The 20,424-nt window shown below is 40.7% G+C and overlaps 1 protein-coding gene and 1 long non-coding RNA gene across 3 annotated transcripts in view; both read left to right on the top strand.

Annotated features, from left to right (window-relative positions):
* The window catches only part of C2CD2 (C2 calcium dependent domain containing 2), a 55,203-nt gene extending 36,060 nt beyond the window's left edge, over positions 1–19,143 (top strand). For both annotated transcript variants that reach the window (XM_075073949.1, XM_032775328.2), the window contains 4 exons: positions 2,348–2,461; positions 6,614–6,741; positions 7,972–8,284; positions 14,016–19,143. In XM_075073949.1, the coding sequence (XP_074930050.1) occupies positions 2,348–2,461; positions 6,614–6,741; positions 7,972–8,284; positions 14,016–14,242 (782 nt within the window). In that variant the 3' untranslated portion in view covers positions 14,243–19,143. The remainder of the gene's footprint in view (positions 1–2,347; positions 2,462–6,613; positions 6,742–7,971; positions 8,285–14,015) is intronic.
* The window catches only part of LOC142047982 (uncharacterized), a 159,390-nt gene that overhangs the window by 81,173 nt on the left and 57,793 nt on the right, over positions 1–20,424 (top strand). The gene's annotated exons all lie outside the window — the stretch shown is intronic.

The raw sequence follows: 20,424 nt of genomic DNA, 5'->3' as shown, positions 1-20,424 counted from the left end.
TATGGATTGGTGTTGTTCTAAGCTACCATTCACACCTGAGCAGGATTCCTGACAGGGATCTTCCTTATTAAACAGTTTAATTACATAGTGATGCTTCCCTGGGGTAACCCGAGATTGTGAGACACCTTGCTACTCCCTGTCTTTAGCATGAAGAAGCCTTGTCTGTGCTTGCTGAAGTCAGCTTCCTAACTCTGCTGGCCGCGGGCAACATAAACCCTCCTCTCTCGGCCTTACAGGCATCGCTGGTACTCTGCTGATTAGCGATAGGCACAGTCCAATCCCTAAACTCTGAGTGTTTCCCTGGAGCGGGCAGCCCCTGGTCACTTGCAGTATACCCAAATCCATTTCTCCCAAAAGAACAGTATGTGCCAGCTTACCAGTTCCACCTCAAATCACTGCTCCACCAAACACACAGCACTTAGATGTGTTTATGCTGAGATCATATCTAAGTTTATTTAACCAAGCACAGAAATTCAAGTAGTAGCAAGTAGAAGTATTTTATGTAAGTAGTTACATATAAAATAGAATTATAGCTCTCTTTCTGGAGACGGGACTTACTAGACATGAGAGGATCTTGTTAAATAAAGTGCTGCTCACCCAAAATCCCTGCAGCACTTTACAGCCAGACAGGCTTTAACTCTTCTTTGCCACCTCGCTGAAGGATTCTGTGTTTCTTTGCACTCCAAGGGCTTGTCTTCCTGTACAGTGCTACAGCAGCACTCGTGCGACTGTGACGCTTTAGGGAAGATGCTACTATGCTGCTTGGAGAGCTTTTTCTGCCAGTGGAGTTAATCCACCTCCCTACGTGGCGGTGGCTGTGTCTGCGGGAGAAGCTCTCCTGTCAGCCTAGCACTGTCTGCATGGGGAGTCAGGCTGGTATAGCTGTATCACTCGGGGTGGATTCTTCACACTTCTGAGTGAGGTAGTTGTACCGATACAGATTTATAAGTATAGACCTGGCTCAAGATAAACCAGACCAGTCCTTGGTCTTTATTCATAAACAGGACACCCCCTGCTGTTTGTTTCTTCCTGTAGATTTCTTCTCTTCAATTTCACAGTCTCTCAGTTCAGACTGAGAGCTTGTCTAAACTGGCACTTTACAGAGCTGCTACTTTCTCGTTCAGGGGTGTGAAAAAACACCCCTCAAGCACTGCAAGTTTCAGCACTGTAATGTGCCAGTATAGACAGTGCACCAGCACTGGTAGCTATTCCCCTTGGGGAGGTGGTTGGTTTTGGGAGAGCTCTCTCCCAGTGCTATGCTGTGACTACGCAAGCCACATGAAAGCTCTGCCGCGTCTAGCGCTTTAACGTTGCCAATGAAGATGCGCCCTGAGTCTGCAAACAGGCCTATAGCGCGAGGCATACAATACACAATAGGCTGGACAGGGAGATAGGTGCTAATTACCTCCTGCCTGAAAGGAATATTTCCAAGGTATGTCACCTCTTGGTAACCTCCCTTAACTCCAAGACCTTAAAAACATAATTTTAAGTATGGATACATAACTCCTTTAAGTATTATCTACACATACATTTCTCAATTATTATGATGACTAGTGGGCTACCAACCCTTGGTAGAGACCCCAAGTACAACCCTCCAGTGAATTATTATGCAGATACCCAACCCAGGGGATCTCTTTAACACCATATGCACTCTCTACGTACTCTGCCAGTCAGCTCCAAGAGCTGCCTGTGTCACTTACCTTAGTTATTGTTGCTCTCAGAGCACTCAGTAATGTCTACACTTTATTTATAATAGTAGACTTTTTGTTTTATATCACAATGGAAATGAGTTTGGCTTCTGGTGGATTCTTGTCCACATTACAACACTACCATACAACTCAATGAGACTGCCAGAGTCTGTGCTCATTACAGACCTGGCTGGGTCTTTCTAATCCTGATCACAATAACTATTTTTTAAGTGGATTGGCAGTGTTGTACGAGGAAGCTTGTCCAGTATTGGACCAGACTGTCCCTTGCTGTAACTAGTGTTAGCCCTTCTGTGACACCCTCTTAAAATTTTGTGTGTGTGTAAATGTAAATATGAGTTACAGTCGTCAAATCATTGCAAAAACTTTTTTTTTAGTTTTATTTATGTGGCTCTTGTCTAGAATGTTTTAAAATCAAAATTATAAACAGAAAAATGAGCTCATTTTAAGCCTGAAGATTTGGCATTTACCAGTGGCAGAACTTTTGCCCAGAATTATACTAGACAGGTTTTTTCAAATGCTAATTTGTATCAGTAAAAGCACTTTTTCAGATGCCCATTATTTTTGTTATACACGTTTCTAAAATACCTATCACTAGAGTATCTAGGTGAGAGATAATAAATGAGAAACTTTCTTCTCAGATTCTCCTGTGAAAACTCCTGCTAAAGTGAAAGTGATTGAAAAGGATTTCTCAGTTCAAGCAATCCATTGTCAGGGTGCTCCGGTCAGCAAAGTGTTATCCTCTTCGGATACAGGTAAGAGAGAAACCTCCAAAGCCTGTGTCTATATCTCTTTTTTTTTTTTTTTTTTTTTTTTTCTCTGCTATGCCATAGGTTATCCTAAAACATTAAATTAACAGCAGGACCCATGCCTTAGTGCCTTCTGGCAGGTATCATAGCATTTATGTTAGTAAATATGACTGTTAGTGTAGAAGTCTGCGTGTAACTAATTCCTAACTTCCTGAAAATCTGTCAAGAAGCTGTGCTGTTAAGAGAGAAGGGAAGCCAATGGAGCAGCAGCGAGGTTGGCTCCTCTCCACTTGTCAGCTGAATACACCTCTACCCTGATATAACGCTGTCCTCGGGTGCCAAAAAATCGTACCGCGTTATATCAGACTTGCTTTGATCCACCAGTGTGTGCAGCGCCCCCAACCCCCTGGAGCTCTGCTTTACCACGTTATATCCGAATTCGTGTTATATCGGGTCGCATTATATCAGGGTAGACGTGTATCTCTTTCCTACACAACCCTGGGCTCCATGGAATTAGGAAGGTGCAAAGACTCCCTAATCCACAGTTCCTAAACTTCTTCCACTGGAGGGGACAGTGCTCAAAAGCCCTTGTGAGTGGAACCGCTGCTGAGTCCTCCTGTCAGAGGAGATGCTCTCTCCCTCGTGTCTAAATTAGTAGAAGAGAGAGACCGCCTGTGGAAGTCAGCAGACTGGATTCTCTTCTAGCTCTGCCACTGACTCACTTTGTGATCTTAAGCAACTCGTGTATCCTCACTGTGCTTGCTTCTCTACCTTTTGTAAATCACCCAGGAGATAGAAGATAAAGTGTGTTTAAAATACTAGGTAGGGATGGTGCTGGTAGAATGGTTCTTGAATTCACTTTTGGCATGTGGTTACATTTGCTTTTTAATGTATTTAAATATAGGCCCAAACCCTTCAAGTGTATATAAGTGAAAACACTCTTTTTTTCCCCCTCCATATTTTGAGTTTTCAGTGTCCTTATTTATATGGTCTTGTGGATGTCTTCCCACAATGCAATTTAAAAAAAAATTCCTTTATCCACTGTCCTTGTGTCCTTCACTCCTTGTGTCACAGTGAACATCACTCCTTTCTTGGAGTTATAGTATCATAGAAATTAATAATTGTAGAGACTCATTGTCATCTTTAAATGGCACGTGCTGTGGAATTTACTGCTCCTTTGGGGTAGAGATTAGAGTATGTAGCGCACTTTCTCTGGAGCCATTTCACACGGTTCCTGAAACAGTTGGAGAGTTTGCTGGACGATGAAGATCTGCTGGCCCAAGGACAAAGATCCATTGTAGGTAGGCCGTTGTACATCAGTGCAGGGGCTGGAGTTCATGCAGATTACTTTAAATATTTTTTTCTTTTGGCTTAGTCTTCTTTAAGGCCTATTTGTTTACTTCATTTATAACATTTCAACCAACCTGATAGTTTTCTTTGACAGGGTAACAAGTCTTGTGGAAAGGGGGGAAGCAGTAGACATGGTATAAAGTGATTTTTAGTAAGGCTTTTAATAACTGTCTCACATGACCTTCTCATAAACAATCCAGGGAAAACAACCTAGATGGAGCTATTATAAGGTGGGTGCATAACTGGTTGGAAAACCATTTCCAGAGAGTAGTTATCATTGGTTCACAGTCAAGACTGAAGGGCATATTGAGTGGGATCCTGCAGGCTGTGTTCACTCTAAGCTGTGCGGTCGCGTGGCAGCCCAGGAGTGAATCAGGTGCCGCATACTTGATTAGCAGAGCCAGGCATGGCAGCATGTGTTCAGGTGCCCCTCCCTCTGCTGTTCTGCGACCGCTTTGCTCCTGCCCTCTGCCTTGGAGCCCCAGGCCAGTTGCTCCTGGGACCCTCCTGCTTGTGCAGAAAGGGGGCGGGGATGAAAGGAGGAGAGGCACTGATGTCAGGATGTCTGCCTCCCTCACCCATGTACGCTATCTCCACAGAGCAGGGGAGACAAGACAGGGCTCAGGAGCAGGATCGCCGCTGGCAGCTGCTGCGGTCTGAGCCTTCTGGCGAGTACCTTACAGAGACAGCGCATGGCCTCTCATAGACTTCCCCATTCTCTCTGACACACACACACACACACACACACACACACACACACACACACACACACACACACACACACACACACACACACACACACACACACACACACAGTCTCTTTCGCACTCATCTCCAAACACATACTTGTGTTGTTGTTACTTCTTTGTACTTCCTGAATTGTACATATATTCTCTAATTTTATTCTTTTAGTTTTTTGACTGATCTATGCATTTTATTTCTCTCCTATGCTTAAATTCTTTCAGTAGTGAGTTCTAAAATGCCTAACCGGTCCTGGCTGGAATAATTATCCCTATGGTAACTTTAAAAAAAAAAATTATATATATAAATAGTATTTTTTTTGTTTCTACTGGTGCCGCACATTACCTCGATATTGGTGCACATAACAAAATTCATTCCGCACATGGATGGAAAAAATTAGAGGGAACATTGCCCTCAGGGATCAGTTCTGGGCCAGTTCTGTTCAGTATTTTCATCAATGATTTTGATAATATCATAGAGAGTACACTTTTTTATAAAGTTTGCGGATGATATCAAGACAAGAGTGGTTGCAAGTGTTTTGGAGGATAGGATTAAAATTCAAATTTATCTGGACAAACTGGAGAAATGGTCTGAAGTAAGTAGGATGAAATTCAATAAGGACAAATGCAAAGTATTCCACTTTGGAAGGAACAATCAGTTGCACACATACAAAATGGGAAATGACTGCCTGGGAAGGAGTGCTGCAGAAAAGGATCTAGGGGTCATAGTGGATCACAAGCTAAATATGAGTGAATGCTGTTGCAAAAAAAGAGAATCTCATTCTGGGATGTATTAGGAGTGTTATAAACAAGACATGAGAAGCAATTCTTTCACTCTGTTCCATGCTGATTAGGCCTCAACTGGAGTCTTGTGTCCAGTTCTGGGCACCACATTTCAGGAAAGGTGTGAACAAATTGGAGAAAGTCCAGAGAAGAGTAACAAAAATGATTAAAGGTCTAGAAAACATGACCTATGAGAGAAGATTGAAAAAATTGGGTTTGTTTAGTCTAAAGAAGAGAAGATTGAGGGGGGACATAACAGTTTTCAAGTACATAAGCAGTTGTTACAAGGAGGAGGGAGAAAAATTGTTTTTCTTAACCACTGAGGATAGGACAAGAAGCAATGGGCTTAAATTGCAGCAAGGGAGGTTTTAGCTGGACATTAGAAAAAACTTCCTAACTGTCAGAATGGTTAAGCATTGGAATAAATTGCCTAGGAAGGAAGTGTAATCTCCATCATTGGAGATTTTTAAGGCCAGGTTAGGCAAACACCTGTCAGGGAAAGTCTAGTTCAGGGGTCCTCAAACAATGGGCACTCCCCCCCCAGGGGAGCATGGAGGAACCTTCCCGGGCGGGGGTGGGGGGGGGGGGGGGGCGAGACCCGGGCTGACTCCCACAGGGGGTGATGATGGAGCACTACCCAGCCCTGGTCCGTCTCCAGCCGTGGCCCCGATTTTTGGCTGTGGCTCCACTCCTGGCCCCAGCTCTGTCCCTGCTCCAGTCTTGGTCCCCAACTGCAGCCTGATGGTGGCTTCCACTCCTGGCTTCAGCCCCAGCCCCTGGCCGTGGCTCCGTTCCTGGCCCCAAACTTACCTCCAGCTTCTGCCCCCTTACTCCATCCGTGCCCTGTCCCTGGTTCAAGAGGGGATGGGGTGAGATGCGGACGGGGTAAGGCGGGGTGCGACTGAAAAGTCTGGGGACCACTGAGCTAGATAAGACTTAGTCCTGCCATGAGTTCAGGGGACAGGACTAGATGACCTATCAAGGTCCTTTCCAGTCTGACAATTCTATTATTCTATGTCCAGAGAGACTCTGAAGTCTTGGAAGAGTGAATGATTTACCTATTCCAGGATACAAAGGAAGGATTTGGGAATGGAATGGAAACTAATACTAAAATGATCATTTGGCTTATGTTTGATTATGTGGTGTTTAGTTCCATGATTTCTGTTGATCTCTCTATTTTTGTGTTTTAAAATTCAAGCTGTCTTCCTTTTCCTGCTCTTATGCTTTGCTCTGCACTTAAACCCTTGCCTGCTTTTTATCTTAAAGCACTTTCCTTTCTTTTCAGAGCTGCTGGTGTTGAACGGCACCGATCCAGTTGCTGAAGCAGCCATTCGACAGTTAAGTGAGTCTGCAAAGCAGAAGCTGAAATCTCCAAGAAAGAAAAGCACCATTATCATATCAGGGGTGTCCAAGGTAGAGTTCAAAGTCACACTTGTGTTTAATGCCCGACACTGAAGAGACTCTTTGCTTTGCTGAGTATTATACTTGAACACGCACTCTGCTCTCTTCCATTTGACAGTTTTTTGCAGAAGCTGAGTTTATATCCTTGTTGCTTCAGAAATTAAGTGTTGCAGGTTAAGCCTAAAAGCAGAGAGTTAATCAGACACAGTTTAGCTACACGACTAACTTTATTAGATGGAGGCCATTATCTTGGGAGATGGGGCTGTGGTTAGGGTTGGAGAGGACCTGTCCAGGCTCAACAGCCTGGTGGGAATTCCAGCTGCGAGGCAAGGAGATGGTGTTGGAATTGCCACCAGGCTACAGTCCCTAGGCTGGGCACAGGGGCTTCATCTTTCACACTGAACTCCCTGTAAAAGAGGTAGTTGGTGGTGTTTTAAAAATTAAAAAAAAAAAAAAAAAAAGTCCCACTGCTCTCTCTGGCTGCTGGAAAAGAGAAGAAGCTTTTGTCTCTTTATGTTCCCTATTCTTCTGTAGCCTTCTGGCTGCTCTCCTGCAGCCCCCATCTTGTTCATTCTCCCTACCAAAGAGCTCCAAGGCCTCCGCTGTTGCTCATTTTTCCAAGCTGCCATGCAGTAAAATTTACTGCCGTTTTGGCATTGTTCACAGCTACTTGCAGGGTTCTGAGGAGAAGCGGTGCAAGCTGACATGACCCTTGTCTGTCTGCACTGTGCTATGAAAGCTGGGAGCAGCAGCATTGAAACTGTCTGCAAAATGGGAGTCAGACACTATATAGACTTGCATGCAGCAGACTTTCATAAAGGTTCCTTTGCCACCATAAGGTCGTCTTTAACCCCCTCCCCCCCCTTTTTTTTTTTTTTAAACCAGAGCTTAGATTTTTCTGGAGGTTGATGCGTTTTTAGTTCCTTCCACACAGATGCTTACTTTCAAAGAAAACTCTTCCACTGCAGTAATCACTACTAGTCAGTGGATTTTTTTGTTTGTTTTTGTTTTTCTTTTAAACCAAATCCTAATCCTTTTGTTAAAGCCAAAGTTAATTTAGCTCTGTGCTCTGCTAAGAAAAGGAGCAAAGAGAATATGCAATACTATGGATTTCTGGCAGTATCTGGGCAATGCAAACAGGGTGAAAAGAATGAATAAAACCCTTGGCGTGGAGATTGGTTTGTCCAGCAAATAGTGTCTTTTTTTCTTTTTTTTTAATTATTCTCTCTTTCACTCTGGCAGACCTCCTTATCTCAGGACAGTGAAGCTGCACTGATGATGGACTATGCGGCAGCCATGGATGACTCATATAAAGAGGAAGCCCCTTCCACGGTGGAGAATTCTACCACAGAAGTCCCCTCCAATAAAAAACTACCACTAGCTGCTTCACAAATGCTACCTGCCACTGACTCAGAGGAAAATAGCCATAATGCGTGGGACTTGGATAACAGCAGCCAACAATGGAACAGCAATGCACTCTTAGGCCAGGACTGTGAAGAGATGTCCAGGAGTTCATTAAATGTCTCGGAATCTGGGAGTGTGAAAAAATCTAAAGGTATATGAGCTCTCTTGACACTTGTCTAGTATTGTATCGAAGTACTGATTTCTATAGCTGAACTTCAGTGTCTTTGTCAAGCAGTACTATCAGGTGATTCTTTTCTGTTTTTACACACACACACACACACACACACACACACACACACGCACACACACACAACACCCAACACACACACACACACCACACAGCACACAACACACACACACCACACACACACACACACACACACACACACACACACACACACACACACACACACACACACACACACACACACACACACAGTAAGAAGTGCCTTTTTGATTAACCCTGAAGAATGAAATCCTCTAGTTAACTACAAAAAATACAGTACAGGCTTCCCTACACTGTGCCCCTCTATCATGATATGGAAAAACTTGTTCCAGGAGAGAGAAAGTAAACTGCTCCAAATCCATTCAGTCATCTGGCTTCTCTGAAGAGATCAGTGACCAAACTGCAAATTCACTGATGCAAATTCTTTCTGGTAAATTAAGATCAAGAATAGTGAGGGCCCAAATAAAGAGAAAAAACAGTACAAATCCACAATCCCCTCCACCATTCCCTCTGTGCACAACCTCCCTCTGTCCCCTCCCCACAAAAGATATTTGTGTCCCTGATAAACCTTTTACTTTGTGCATATTAAACTACCCATTGAACAGTTTGTCCCTTTCCCCTCTTTCCTTTTTCAATAATACAAGTGTTTACAAAAGAGAGCAACACACAGGATGTGATTGTCTTCTTTAAATAAGAGACAAATCGTTTTGTTATCATAACCGATACTTGCCTGAGTGTGTCTGCATGCTTCAAAAGACCTGGGCACGTCTTGTGCCTTGTGGCTCATTAGATTTTCTTCCATTGTCCTCAAACTAACTTTGGAGGCGAATTTGAGTCTTACTGCTTCTGTTGTGGCTGCTGGGATTTTGAACCTGAAAGAAACAAGCTGGGAGGTGAGCAGGGGACACTCTGTTCAATGGACTCCACTCACCCACTTGCCTGTTACTAATGTAGGAGAGAGGCAAGTCTAAGGACCACTATCCAGTAGCTGCCAAAGTTTTTATGTATGCCATCCCCCTCAAGACCTTTTCTGACTTTTTTTTTTTTTTTTTAATGGCCTTCATGAATAGTACTGAAAACCCTGTCACAAAATTTTTCTCTCTCGTGCTTTAAATTCATAGTTTCTGCTGTAAAATATAACATGGATCTTTGCGTGCTGAGGTTTCTCCCATTCTGTCATGATTTTCCCATCTTGTCTTTCCTGGCAGTCACTTATTGTTAGCACCTTACCTGAAGCTGTCAAGGTAAATGAGCAGTTTGGCACAAAAAAAAGACTTACATTTGAGTAGCTGTTTGGGTGGGGTTGTTGTTAAAAATGCAGTTACAATAAAAACATACTCTTTTCTTTCTCTGTACAATCTGAGTGCTCAGACTTAAATGCTACTCTCTCTTTCTATTTTTTAAATAATTGTGTTCACCATCTCCTCACTTTTCAGTAGAAACATTCTGAGTTCATGATGCAGTACAAGAGTGCAAAAAAACACAATACATCAGGTGTCAGATTCTTACATATTGTGAGGATGTTTGTGTCACACTCCACAAATAGCACAATGTTATTCTATGCAAAAGTCTGTCAGAAAAAAGAAATTCAAAGTCTAACTGTGGTGCTCTTGTATGTTGTGTTCTCTGAGAGCATGATGGCTTTTGTGAAGTAAGACAGGAATATTTCCTCTTTTTCCCTCATCCGCCCCCTGCTTAGTTATGCTAGTACAAGATGTTTGTTGTTTAAAAACTCACATCTGCATTCGTTTTGCAGGGGAAGTGTTTGCCAAATGTTCTACTTAACCAAAAAAAATTCTTCAAGTACAATGTTAATGGTTCACAATTTGTACTGTCTTTCATTATTATTTTTGCTCTTGCACGTGTTGCTTTTTACCTCTTATTACCTTTCTGACTTCATCTTTCTTACTCATGCCTTTTGTAAACTTAAGAGGACTACTATGCCAACCCGAATTAATTGCCTACACAGTAAGTTATTTTTGTTTTACTTTTATTAAAGAAAATGTAGCTTTACTGTGAGACACTTATTGCAAAAGTGAAGCAAAACTTTCATTTGTTTTCTCACCTGTTATCCTCTTCCTTGTGTGAGGGTTGGGTTTTTTCCTTATGTCCGCAATACCTTTGTTTTTATGTAGAGAGTTCTTAGCAGCTTAGTCTGTAGTAGCAAGTCATTCTAATTGTAGGTGTGTTACCCTTACAAATAATTGATTTGAAGGACTAGGGGAGAAGATTCCCTTCTCCTTTGTCCAGACTGAAGATAACAGATTGGGGAAACTTGGATAATTACTGCAGTTTTACTGACATCTGGCTGTATTTCTATGGCATTCATCCCTGTAGGAACCTATCAAAGACAGGCACGTACAAACTACAGATGATTACATAACCATACATGAATAATGTGTGTGTTTTACAAATTGTTTATGGGTTTCTAACACTCTTTCCTAATAATCCCCAATTATTTGAGCTATAATATCTTTATATTTAAAATATTGCAATATCATTTCAAAAAACGTATTATTCATTACATACGTAGTACATGTCTGTTTGCCTTTATGGAGCCAAGCAAAACAATTAAGACTCGAATGTGACTTATGCTCCTTCAGAGTGCTTGCTAAGGATTCTGCGTGCCCCACTCCCTTTCTCTTGCCAGAAATAACAGAAGGATTGCATGAGAATACAAATTGATTTTGTATTTGCGTTCACCTGTTTCCAGTCACTTGTCCTTCCATCCTACTGCCCAGCTAACCTGGCTGTTTCACCAGCAGCACCTCCTGAAAGAAAGATACTCCTGCTTCCAGAAGTATAGATTGAACGTTAAAGTATAAGCAGTACCAGAGCGAAAGCAGAGGCGTGTATTAAATAACTATATTGCACTTCCTGGATGAAAGCTACTTTTGTGGAATAGAGAAGACTGGGAGAAGGAGGGGCTTTAGTCTGAACCCACGAATAGTATGGAGACATGGGATATGAAACTCATTAATTAAACAAAAAATGTACTAAATACAATTCTTCAGTAATGAATTTGAGTAGGAGTGGGGAACAATGTTGTTGTACAGAACAACTAATCTGGTATTAACTGTAAGGATATTGCACTGAATTTCATTAGGGTATGTCTTAATATGATGCATTTAACAGGAGACTCCACTGACAATAATGGTAGCCATATCCAACTTCCAGGACAGTGTAATGTAAAATGTTCCCTGTCTGCCTTGGTTTCTGTAGTCATAGGTAATGACAGCAAAGCAAAGCGAATGGCATCAAGATGGTGACGGGTGCCAATAAAAGAATCCAGCTAGACTCGTTAGATTAGATAGTGGTGTGGATACAAGCTATTGTGACTGTACAGCACTGGCAAATCAGTAATGGAGACCACATTTTGTTCTCTTGTACTAGTTTGAGCTCCAGAGAGGAAGATCATAAGTTCTTGATGCTCACTGTTTGGGGACCTAAGTTGCACTCTCCCCAAGTTCTTCACTTTAACTGCCAATTTCCAGTCTGCATGAACCCTCTAGAGGAGGAGATGAAAATGCCACCACCCCACTGTGCACAAAACCAAGTTGTCATTTTAAATCCGTATTGCTAGACCTTCCTTTTAATACCAGTGTAGGCTGACCGCTCCTCTTAACTTCAGGGTTTTGTATCAGACACTAATTCCATGCTTCAGCCTCACGGTTGAGGCTATGGGCACACACAAAACAGGATCACTTACAGAAAAGAGAATTCTTAGAAGTGGGGGACTGCTGGCTCCCAAAAGCAATCCATTTTCTTACAGAAAGAAAAGATTACTGATGACTTGTGTTACATATGCAAGTTTATTGAGGGGAGGCAGGCTGTAGTTGGCATTACCGCATAATACATGACATAGTTGCCTTTTCATGCATTAATCAGGATTGTATTAAAAGTATTTTTCATGTAATTGGAGTATTAATTTATTACGTAACTACTTATGTCTGTTCATTTTAACAACTCTGCTTGATAAGAAACTGGAGGGGGATTTTGAAGAGTTTGGTGGCTAAATTCTAACAAATCTGTTCTTAGCGTGTGCAAACTGAAATTTTTTTCAAAGATTTATTACTAGTCCAGATTTGGGCTTTTTTTTTCCCGCATGGAAACAGCAAATGGCACATCCTTGACAGCAGGCTCCCTGCCAAATGCGAAGGTACTAGAGCATCTCAATGAAACACTTACTTTGTTTTTCCCATGTTAAAAACATTTTTGCATGTTTCCCTAGCCTTGATGAATCCTTTCTGATGAAATTTTAAAAATGAAGAAATTTAGCCTGAGGTAGACACTGCTGGAAATTTTCCATGCCCAGTCAGCTAAAGTTAGGCAAAGTTTTATAAGCATCTGACAACAGGGCCTTATAATGGCAAGTGTTGGGCAACTTAACTGTAGGTACCAGCTCCACCTATAAGACACACTATGACTTGTACAGGCACATGGCATGTAGTGCTCTGAATAAATTAGCATTTACAGATGCCAGTGGGGAATTTAAATGCCAACTTGGAATTTAAATGCCAACTTCATCTTGTGCATAAACTAGCTGTATACTCTGTGTGTGTATTTCTGAACGTCATCCCATTCATTTCATATCTCTTCCCCCATACCACATGCTGTACTTCTTAATGTATTGGAAGGGTAAATCAACCTGAATGAGATGTGAGAACTCAAAGATCCTGGAATGTTGCAGTCCACAATTAACGCTAGGCATGTATCATGGGCTTTGAGAGCAACTGAAACTAAGCAAATGGAAGGGAAGTCTGCAATACTCCTGGATTGGCCCTGAAAAGTTGGAGAGTTCAAAGGATCTCCAATATAAACAATTCTCATCTGTACCCTGTTCTGTAATATCATCTCTGTCCTTTTCAACCATGCTCTTTTTTCAACGACTGAGGAAAACTGACATTCTCTTTAGTTGCTTCTCTTAACAGTAACAGTGAACGCCTACATTGCTTTTGTTGCAGATTAATATTTTCTTCCTTGGCTTTTCTATTACCTGTAAGTGTCTGTGCATAGATAGAGATCTATAGTTGCTATAGGTCCTCATGAGTCTGAGTGATTAGGTTAGCATGAAAAGCACTATTTCCATGGAGTTGAGTGGAGGTAAAAGAATATATATATATATATATATATATATATATATATATATATATATATATATATATATATATATATATATATATATATATATATATATATATATATATACACACACACACACTTGCTCTTTCACTAATTTAAGAGCCTAGACTTTCCCAAAATTTGTTCCATTTTGGGGCGGAGGGAGGATATGTGTGCATGTTGCTGGAAATATAGTAGCATACAGTGTAGATCCATTCTGTCATGTGAGCATCTAGTTGACAGCACAGATCGTGTACAGGCAAACTTCTGTTTTGTAGCTAGTCACAATAACTTAACTTTGATAGAGTATTGATGTTATCAAACCTAGAGAACGTTCATAATATTCTTGCGCCAGTACAGAACATTCTTGGTTTCCTACCTTGTCTTTCACACTAAGTATTTCAGAGGGCAGAACTTAAAATTGGAAGCACACTAAAAATGATTTTTTTAATAGAATGTTAAAACAAAATAAAATGGTGATCCATCGGGAAAAGCATATTTATATATAAATTATCCATCTCGTTCACCTCTGCAGGTGGAATTTTAAAAAAAAGTGCAAAGCTGTTTTTCCGTCGGCGGCATCATCAGAAGGATCCAGGAATGAGCCAGTCACACAATGACCTTGTTTACCTGCAGCAGCCAACATCTGATGAAACCCGAAGGAAGGGAGCAACTCTAACACACATCCTTCACAAGAAAATTGTTTTTAAGAACAAAAGCAAGAACAAGCTGAATGGCACTTCCATGGAACCATGTCTATAAAACTTAATGCTCTCTAAATGATACTTGCACATCAATTGATCTGCTGGTTACAAAACAATACTAGAAGATGTACACACAGATTGTGACATGCGTAAAATGATATTCACAAATGCAGTGATTCCGCAATAAGCAGACAAGGCTCGACTTCTATTTTTCCAAAACACTTTTTATAAAGCCTTTAAGCATGAAGGATCCTGTCCCCACCAGCCTATCCCTAAACATAAATAGTGTTGATTGTATGATGACATGATGTTCCCCTCCCTCTCCAATCCAAGTTGTCACTCTGCATTCAATCGTGATTTGCAGAAGGTTTGAATCTACCACTCCTAGTGATAAGATTTTTATTTTTGGGAGGGATGGGAGTAGAGAAGGTGGGTTGGCTTATAGAAGTGTGTGACTGGGGAGGCTCACCTTTTTTTAATTTTAGAATATTAAATCTAGTTTGCATTTAACTTCTAGCCAACAGGACTTTTTGGTTTCTAAGTATGTGACTGAACCACTGTAAAGAGGTAACCTACCACTGTGGTTTGTGCTTCTGTAATATGAAACAATAGTGGCAATGCAGATCTCAACTTGGGTTTCTAGACAGGCTGAAAGCGGAAGCCGAGAGACCCTGATCTGGTTCCTGTTATAATTTGGAAAGCAGTTTGTTTCTGGAAAAGAAAATTAAATGCTGATTAACACAACCTGCTGTAATAACTGCTAAATCAGTGTAGATAGACATTTACCTTTTGATATTAGCCATAATTGATGATTATGCAAATATGTATCCTAGAATATTTAATTATGTGCATCTTATGCTAAAACCCTTTTTTTCTAGGTTTACTTTGTTCCCATTTACAAACAAAGTATTTAAAAGGTCTTACTGTTACTTTTATTTCCCCACTATATGAGAAGCTATAAGTGCTAATGCAACAGTTTTATTTTGGGGACTTTATACCCTTATCTACAGTACTTTGTAGACAAGCATACTAGCAATCATATCAAAAGCAAAGTTAGGAGCAATAAATGTTGTGTAGATCACGTTTAATCCTACTTAGATTTTTATTAGTTCATGATCTGATTTGCTAGTTACCAGTAGCCTAGAAAACAGAATTTTTGAAATGTTTGTCTTTCCCTTCCTCCAGTTACAAGTTTACAAATTTTTTGTCATATGGTAAGGGGTTTTTTTTGGTTTTTGGGTTTTTTGTGTGTTTTAAAAGATATTGTAGTTAGCTCCTTTCTTTAAAATCTGATAAAAGAAAAATTGTAGTTCTCACTTAGTTAAACTGCCTAAGAGAGGACTAAAACTTCTGAATCTAGATACATTTTACCGATTACGTATTTTTCATATACATGCCTTTTTACACATTCCTTTGCCATATATGCATTCCCTGTTGAAAACATAGCACCCAATCCTGCTGTCTTTACCCAGGCAAACACGCCCGTTGCACCAATATCACCACTGATCTAAACTGATGCAATTCCATTGAAGTGAACAGAGTTGTGCCTGTTTCTGTCACTAGTGACTTTGGTCCAAAGATTTCAGTAAGACATTTGACTGAGAAAGGATGGCAGTATTGGGCCTTGGCCTTAAAGGCATATTTTCCAAAAAATGGAAACTGTTGAATAATTGAACTAAGAGCTTTCAATACTTGTGGTAGGCTCCAAATTCCTTAGCAAAGATGTACTGAAGGGTATAAAACTTGGGGGAGAAATCTTTAGCAAAAAATTAAATATCCAAAGAAATGAACCACCAAATGCTTTTAACTGAGCCTCTAGTTCCAAATACATTTTCTTTGGCCTAGTAATAGCACTGTGACAGTACTGTCATCCATACCATTTTACAGAAAATATGTACTGTCAACAGTCTTGCTGTATTTGTTGTTATAAATACTTGAAGGCATTTTTAAACACTATTTAAAAAAAATCTTAAGTTTGTTGCAATTGCAATTTTTGTAATATAACTATGCACTCTACAGCTTTTGTGGGGGGGTTTTCTTTTGGGTGGTTTTTGTTTGTTTGTTTTGTTTTTAAATCCGAAATCATTATGGCTTTGAGATTAGGTTAAAGTCCTACTTTAACATATTTGAGACTGTTTCTCCTTTTTGTTAACTTGCAAAAAAAACAAGGTTAGGATTCCATATCTACTTTACAGCAGCTTATGCCATCAGCACTAAAAGGCTGACGCTGCACTCCTTTGGTACACACACAATTCCCCTTGACTTGGTTAGGTGGTGTTTGCACATAATGGTAGGTAAAAGAGAGATCCCTGCCCTACTTAAAGTTTTTGATCTGGTCTACACTACAGACTTTTATATTGGTATAACTATGTTGTTCAGTGGTGTTTAAAAATCCACACCCTTGAGCAATGTAGTTATACCAACCTACCTCTTCCCCCCCTCCCCCTCCATGGGAGGCAGATGAATTATGCCGATTGGAGAGCTCTCCTGTCAGTTTAGATTGTCTTTATTTAAAGCACTATAGTGGCACAACTCAATGCTGCCCTGATGCAGCGTTTTAAGTATAAACTTGCCCTTAGTGATGCTGTTTGCTGAAAGGAAGAAAAACAAAATTAAACCCTGAATGTTGTAGCCTTTCTAAACTCAAGCTTTCCTAAGGTGCATAGATATCACCATAGTATATAAGAACCTAGGAAGTGCAGGATTAGGCCCTGATGAGTGAAAGGAATCACTGATAGTAAACCAAACACTGGACACTAAATATGTAACATCTGTTAAATTACTGAGTTGAGATTTTCGTGTACAAAACCTTGTGTGGTTCATTTTTTAAATTGGTGTGAGGGATTATATTCATCTTGACAGAATGCAAGCAGGAGGCTCTCCTCCACCCCCAGGAGACCAGTAACTCTTGATTTTGTTGCAAGTCTTGGATGACTGCCAAAATTTGAGTTTTGGTGGTGGGGAGCTAAGGTGGAGACTAGAGTGGCCTATTCTCAAGATGGAGGGGACAAAGGCATTTGGGATAAAAGGGGGTCTTAATTTTTGTTAATAAATTTAAATTTCTCAACAGCCCCTCCAAAGTAGCCCTGTCAGATGGATAGTGATTTAAGATTTGCCACATATGGCTAGGTCATTTTTCCCCCTCTTTTAGAAATCGTTGTAGATAGTGTTGAGAACATGTTAGCCATAGTCACTAGTTGTGAGCCCAAACTGACAATTCAAATCCTCAGTATTTCAAATGTTCAAAATCATGATCCAGACCTTCCCCCCCACACACCAAAAAAGAAAATTCTGAGATTAAAAATAAATGTGAGGGGGTTCTATGCCCTCTGGTTTTCTGGGCATTCAGGATGAACTTGGTCATGTTTTTCAAGCTTTCCTCTGCAACCATGAGGGCTAGAAACTTACTCTTATTTTTAAATGAAAGCTGAGATTCTCATGTAATCATTTTATTTCCAGGCATTGGGGTTTTAAATAAAATCTCATATTGGAAAACTCACTGTTAAAATTGCAAGAGCTAACACCACTCAATCCTATGGAAATAGATAGGCACATACCAGTAGTTCACCTGCAGCCTGCTCCCATTGACGTGAACATGAGTTTTGCCTCAGAGTTCAACAAGATTGAGCACTTAACGTTAACACTGGGTCCAATCCTCTCAGGCGCTGAATGCCTCCTGCAACGATCTGTGAAGAATACCAATGGGCATTGGGGCAGCACAGCACCTTGCAATATCAGATCCAGCATGGTTCCCTAACTTTGGGGAAGGGCAGGGGTTGTAATATACAGACACACACACCTTAATGATTTTGGTAGTTCAGCATTTCAGAAGGAATATCACATCACGCATCAAAACCCTTGCATTGTGTTATATTTCCTCATAATCAAATTATTTCAAAGCTATAGTGTGGAAATAATTCATGAAATCTTTTTGTGGTGTTTTTTAATTCTTATTTATCCACACATTCTGTAAGCCAAAGAAAGTATACAGGAGTTAGTTTATTTGTTTTTTTCCCCCCCATGTTTTCTCTTTATTGTTATGTAGAAATTGCAGAAGGAAACAGTGAAACTAACTATACTTTGTGTATTTGACAGCACTTCATCTCCCTACCCTCACTCCAAATTGTCCCTTTCAGTTCTAGTGATTCCTTAGGTATTAGATCAATAGTACTATGGGGGTTGGGGGGTAGAGGAGGAATCACATAAATGTGACTTCTTTTTTTTATTGCTTGCGTCTCATTGAATATAAAGCCGAAAGTTAAGATACATGTGAACAGGGTACCATAAACCCAAGTACACCATAGCATAGGATTAAATGATTGGTCGAAGGGAACAGAGCCTGTTAATAAGTCCATATTTACATGTCCCTACTGGAAAAGCTGTGATATAAAGAGCAGAGTTGTTAAACTGCTTTTAGCAACCAATGGCCTCACATTTACTCATTGACATCCATGTTGACTTCAGTGGGACAATTCATGTAGTTAAAGTAAGGCATGCGTTTAGGTATCTTGCTGACTCAGGGCCTTAATGATAAGGAAACTCTGAATACTTTCAGTTAATCTTCCCACCATTCAATTAAGGGTGAGAGATGTATTACTCGGGACAGCTATACTGCTGTTGTGCGAGCTACTAGCGAGCTGCAAAAGTAGCCGACATATATGGAACTGGTTATCTTGCCAATCTTGTTATTTTAACAGCCCTATATAAAAAGTGTAGCTGTTTACCAAGGGTGTAATATGCTTGCATATTGCAAACAGGGTGAAACATTTATTCTTAGCACTCAGCTGTAATAATTTTTTTTAATTTGTACACTAAAATAACTTGGTGCAATTAAGAGGACTGTGCTGTACAGATTTATTAGACTATCACTAATAAGCATGAAAAGAGAATGTATTTTCTTTCTTTAAAAGAAATAACTACCGCTGTACATAAAAAAAAATAAACACTGATTATCTCTGTGTAGTATCCTGTCATATGTGCCCAGGTCTTCCAGGTGTACCAGGCTGTCTGTCTGCTCATCTGCATTAATAACAAGACTCCATGTTTACAGGGCCTCTTTACCTGTTTTCTTTTAGCAGCAAACTCCTCCTAGCTGTGCCTGACCTGTGTTGCTCAGTTCTTATTGTGCCTGAACTCATCGAGGAAGGATGGATGTCTTGCTGCTCTGTTAGGAAGCACAGCAAAGCTGTGTTGGGAGGCAGCCTATTGGAGGGGATTGAGGGACTAATGAATGATTTGAGCCTAAGCTTTGGTGTTTGCATAGTTTGTCCAGGTTTATGAACATGCCCAGCTCTTAATGGACAATTTGTTATATCCCAAAACCAACTATCACTTCACCGTTCTTTTTTTTTTTTTGTCAGAAAAGGTCCTTTAGCAGAACAGAATGTCCAGATGTCATTTTGTGTGGAATCCTACAAAAGTAGGGCTGGGTGGCACCTCAACAAGTAATGTAGTCCAGCCCCGTGCACTGAGGCAGGGTTCTATATACGTAGTAGTATAGCCGTATTGGTTGCCAAGATGCAATGGCATTTAGATGAACTGAATGGAGTTGTCTGCCTAGAGGATACTTAGTGTTCTGTGTGTTTAGTTTTTGTATGGTTTAAAAAAAAATGGAATTTCTTATGTTCATTTCTGGGATGAAATTGGGTTTTAAAAAATTGGGGGAAAAGAAAAAATGTTCATAATATACATTCTACTACATATTTTAAAATAATTTAAATATTTTATGTACAAAGATATTTTTGCCTCACTCAAAGCTAATAGTTTTCCAGAAATCCTGATTTGCATATGCTCCTATAATTTTCTTCAAAGTATCCTCACTCTTGTTGAGCCTCTTGCTGTCTTGGAGGTAGTCCAACTTTGAAAATAAGCACCCTGCATCAAGACATCCAGGGGGTACACTCAGAGCTCACCATGTCACTTGGCTGAAGTTGGGAAGTGTGTCTTGATGACTTTCAAAAAGCCAGCACATCCAGTTTCACATCATGGTTAGGCATGCTCAGGTAAGTCAGTACCGGGTTTACAATGGCACCATGGAACCAGGCCCTTGCTCAGAAGAGGCCCCGGCCTGCTCCACTTGCTCCTCTCGGCCTGCCTGCCGATCGACCAAGGGCTCCTCTCCACCCCTTGGCCCCACCTGCCAGCTCCTCTCTGCCTCCTGGTTGGACCCCAGTGCACCTCTGGCTCCAGGCGGTCTCTTCTTCCCATCATCTATGGGGCCCCACCTGTCTCCCCAGAGCT

The sequence above is a fragment of the Chelonoidis abingdonii genome, chromosome 1, assembly GCF_003597395.2.
Source record: "Chelonoidis abingdonii isolate Lonesome George chromosome 1, CheloAbing_2.0, whole genome shotgun sequence".
In the NCBI taxonomy this organism is placed as follows: domain Eukaryota; kingdom Metazoa; phylum Chordata; order Testudines; family Testudinidae; genus Chelonoidis; species Chelonoidis abingdonii.
Note: the sequence above shows the minus strand (reverse complement) of the source record. Positions and strands in the feature narration are given on the sequence as shown.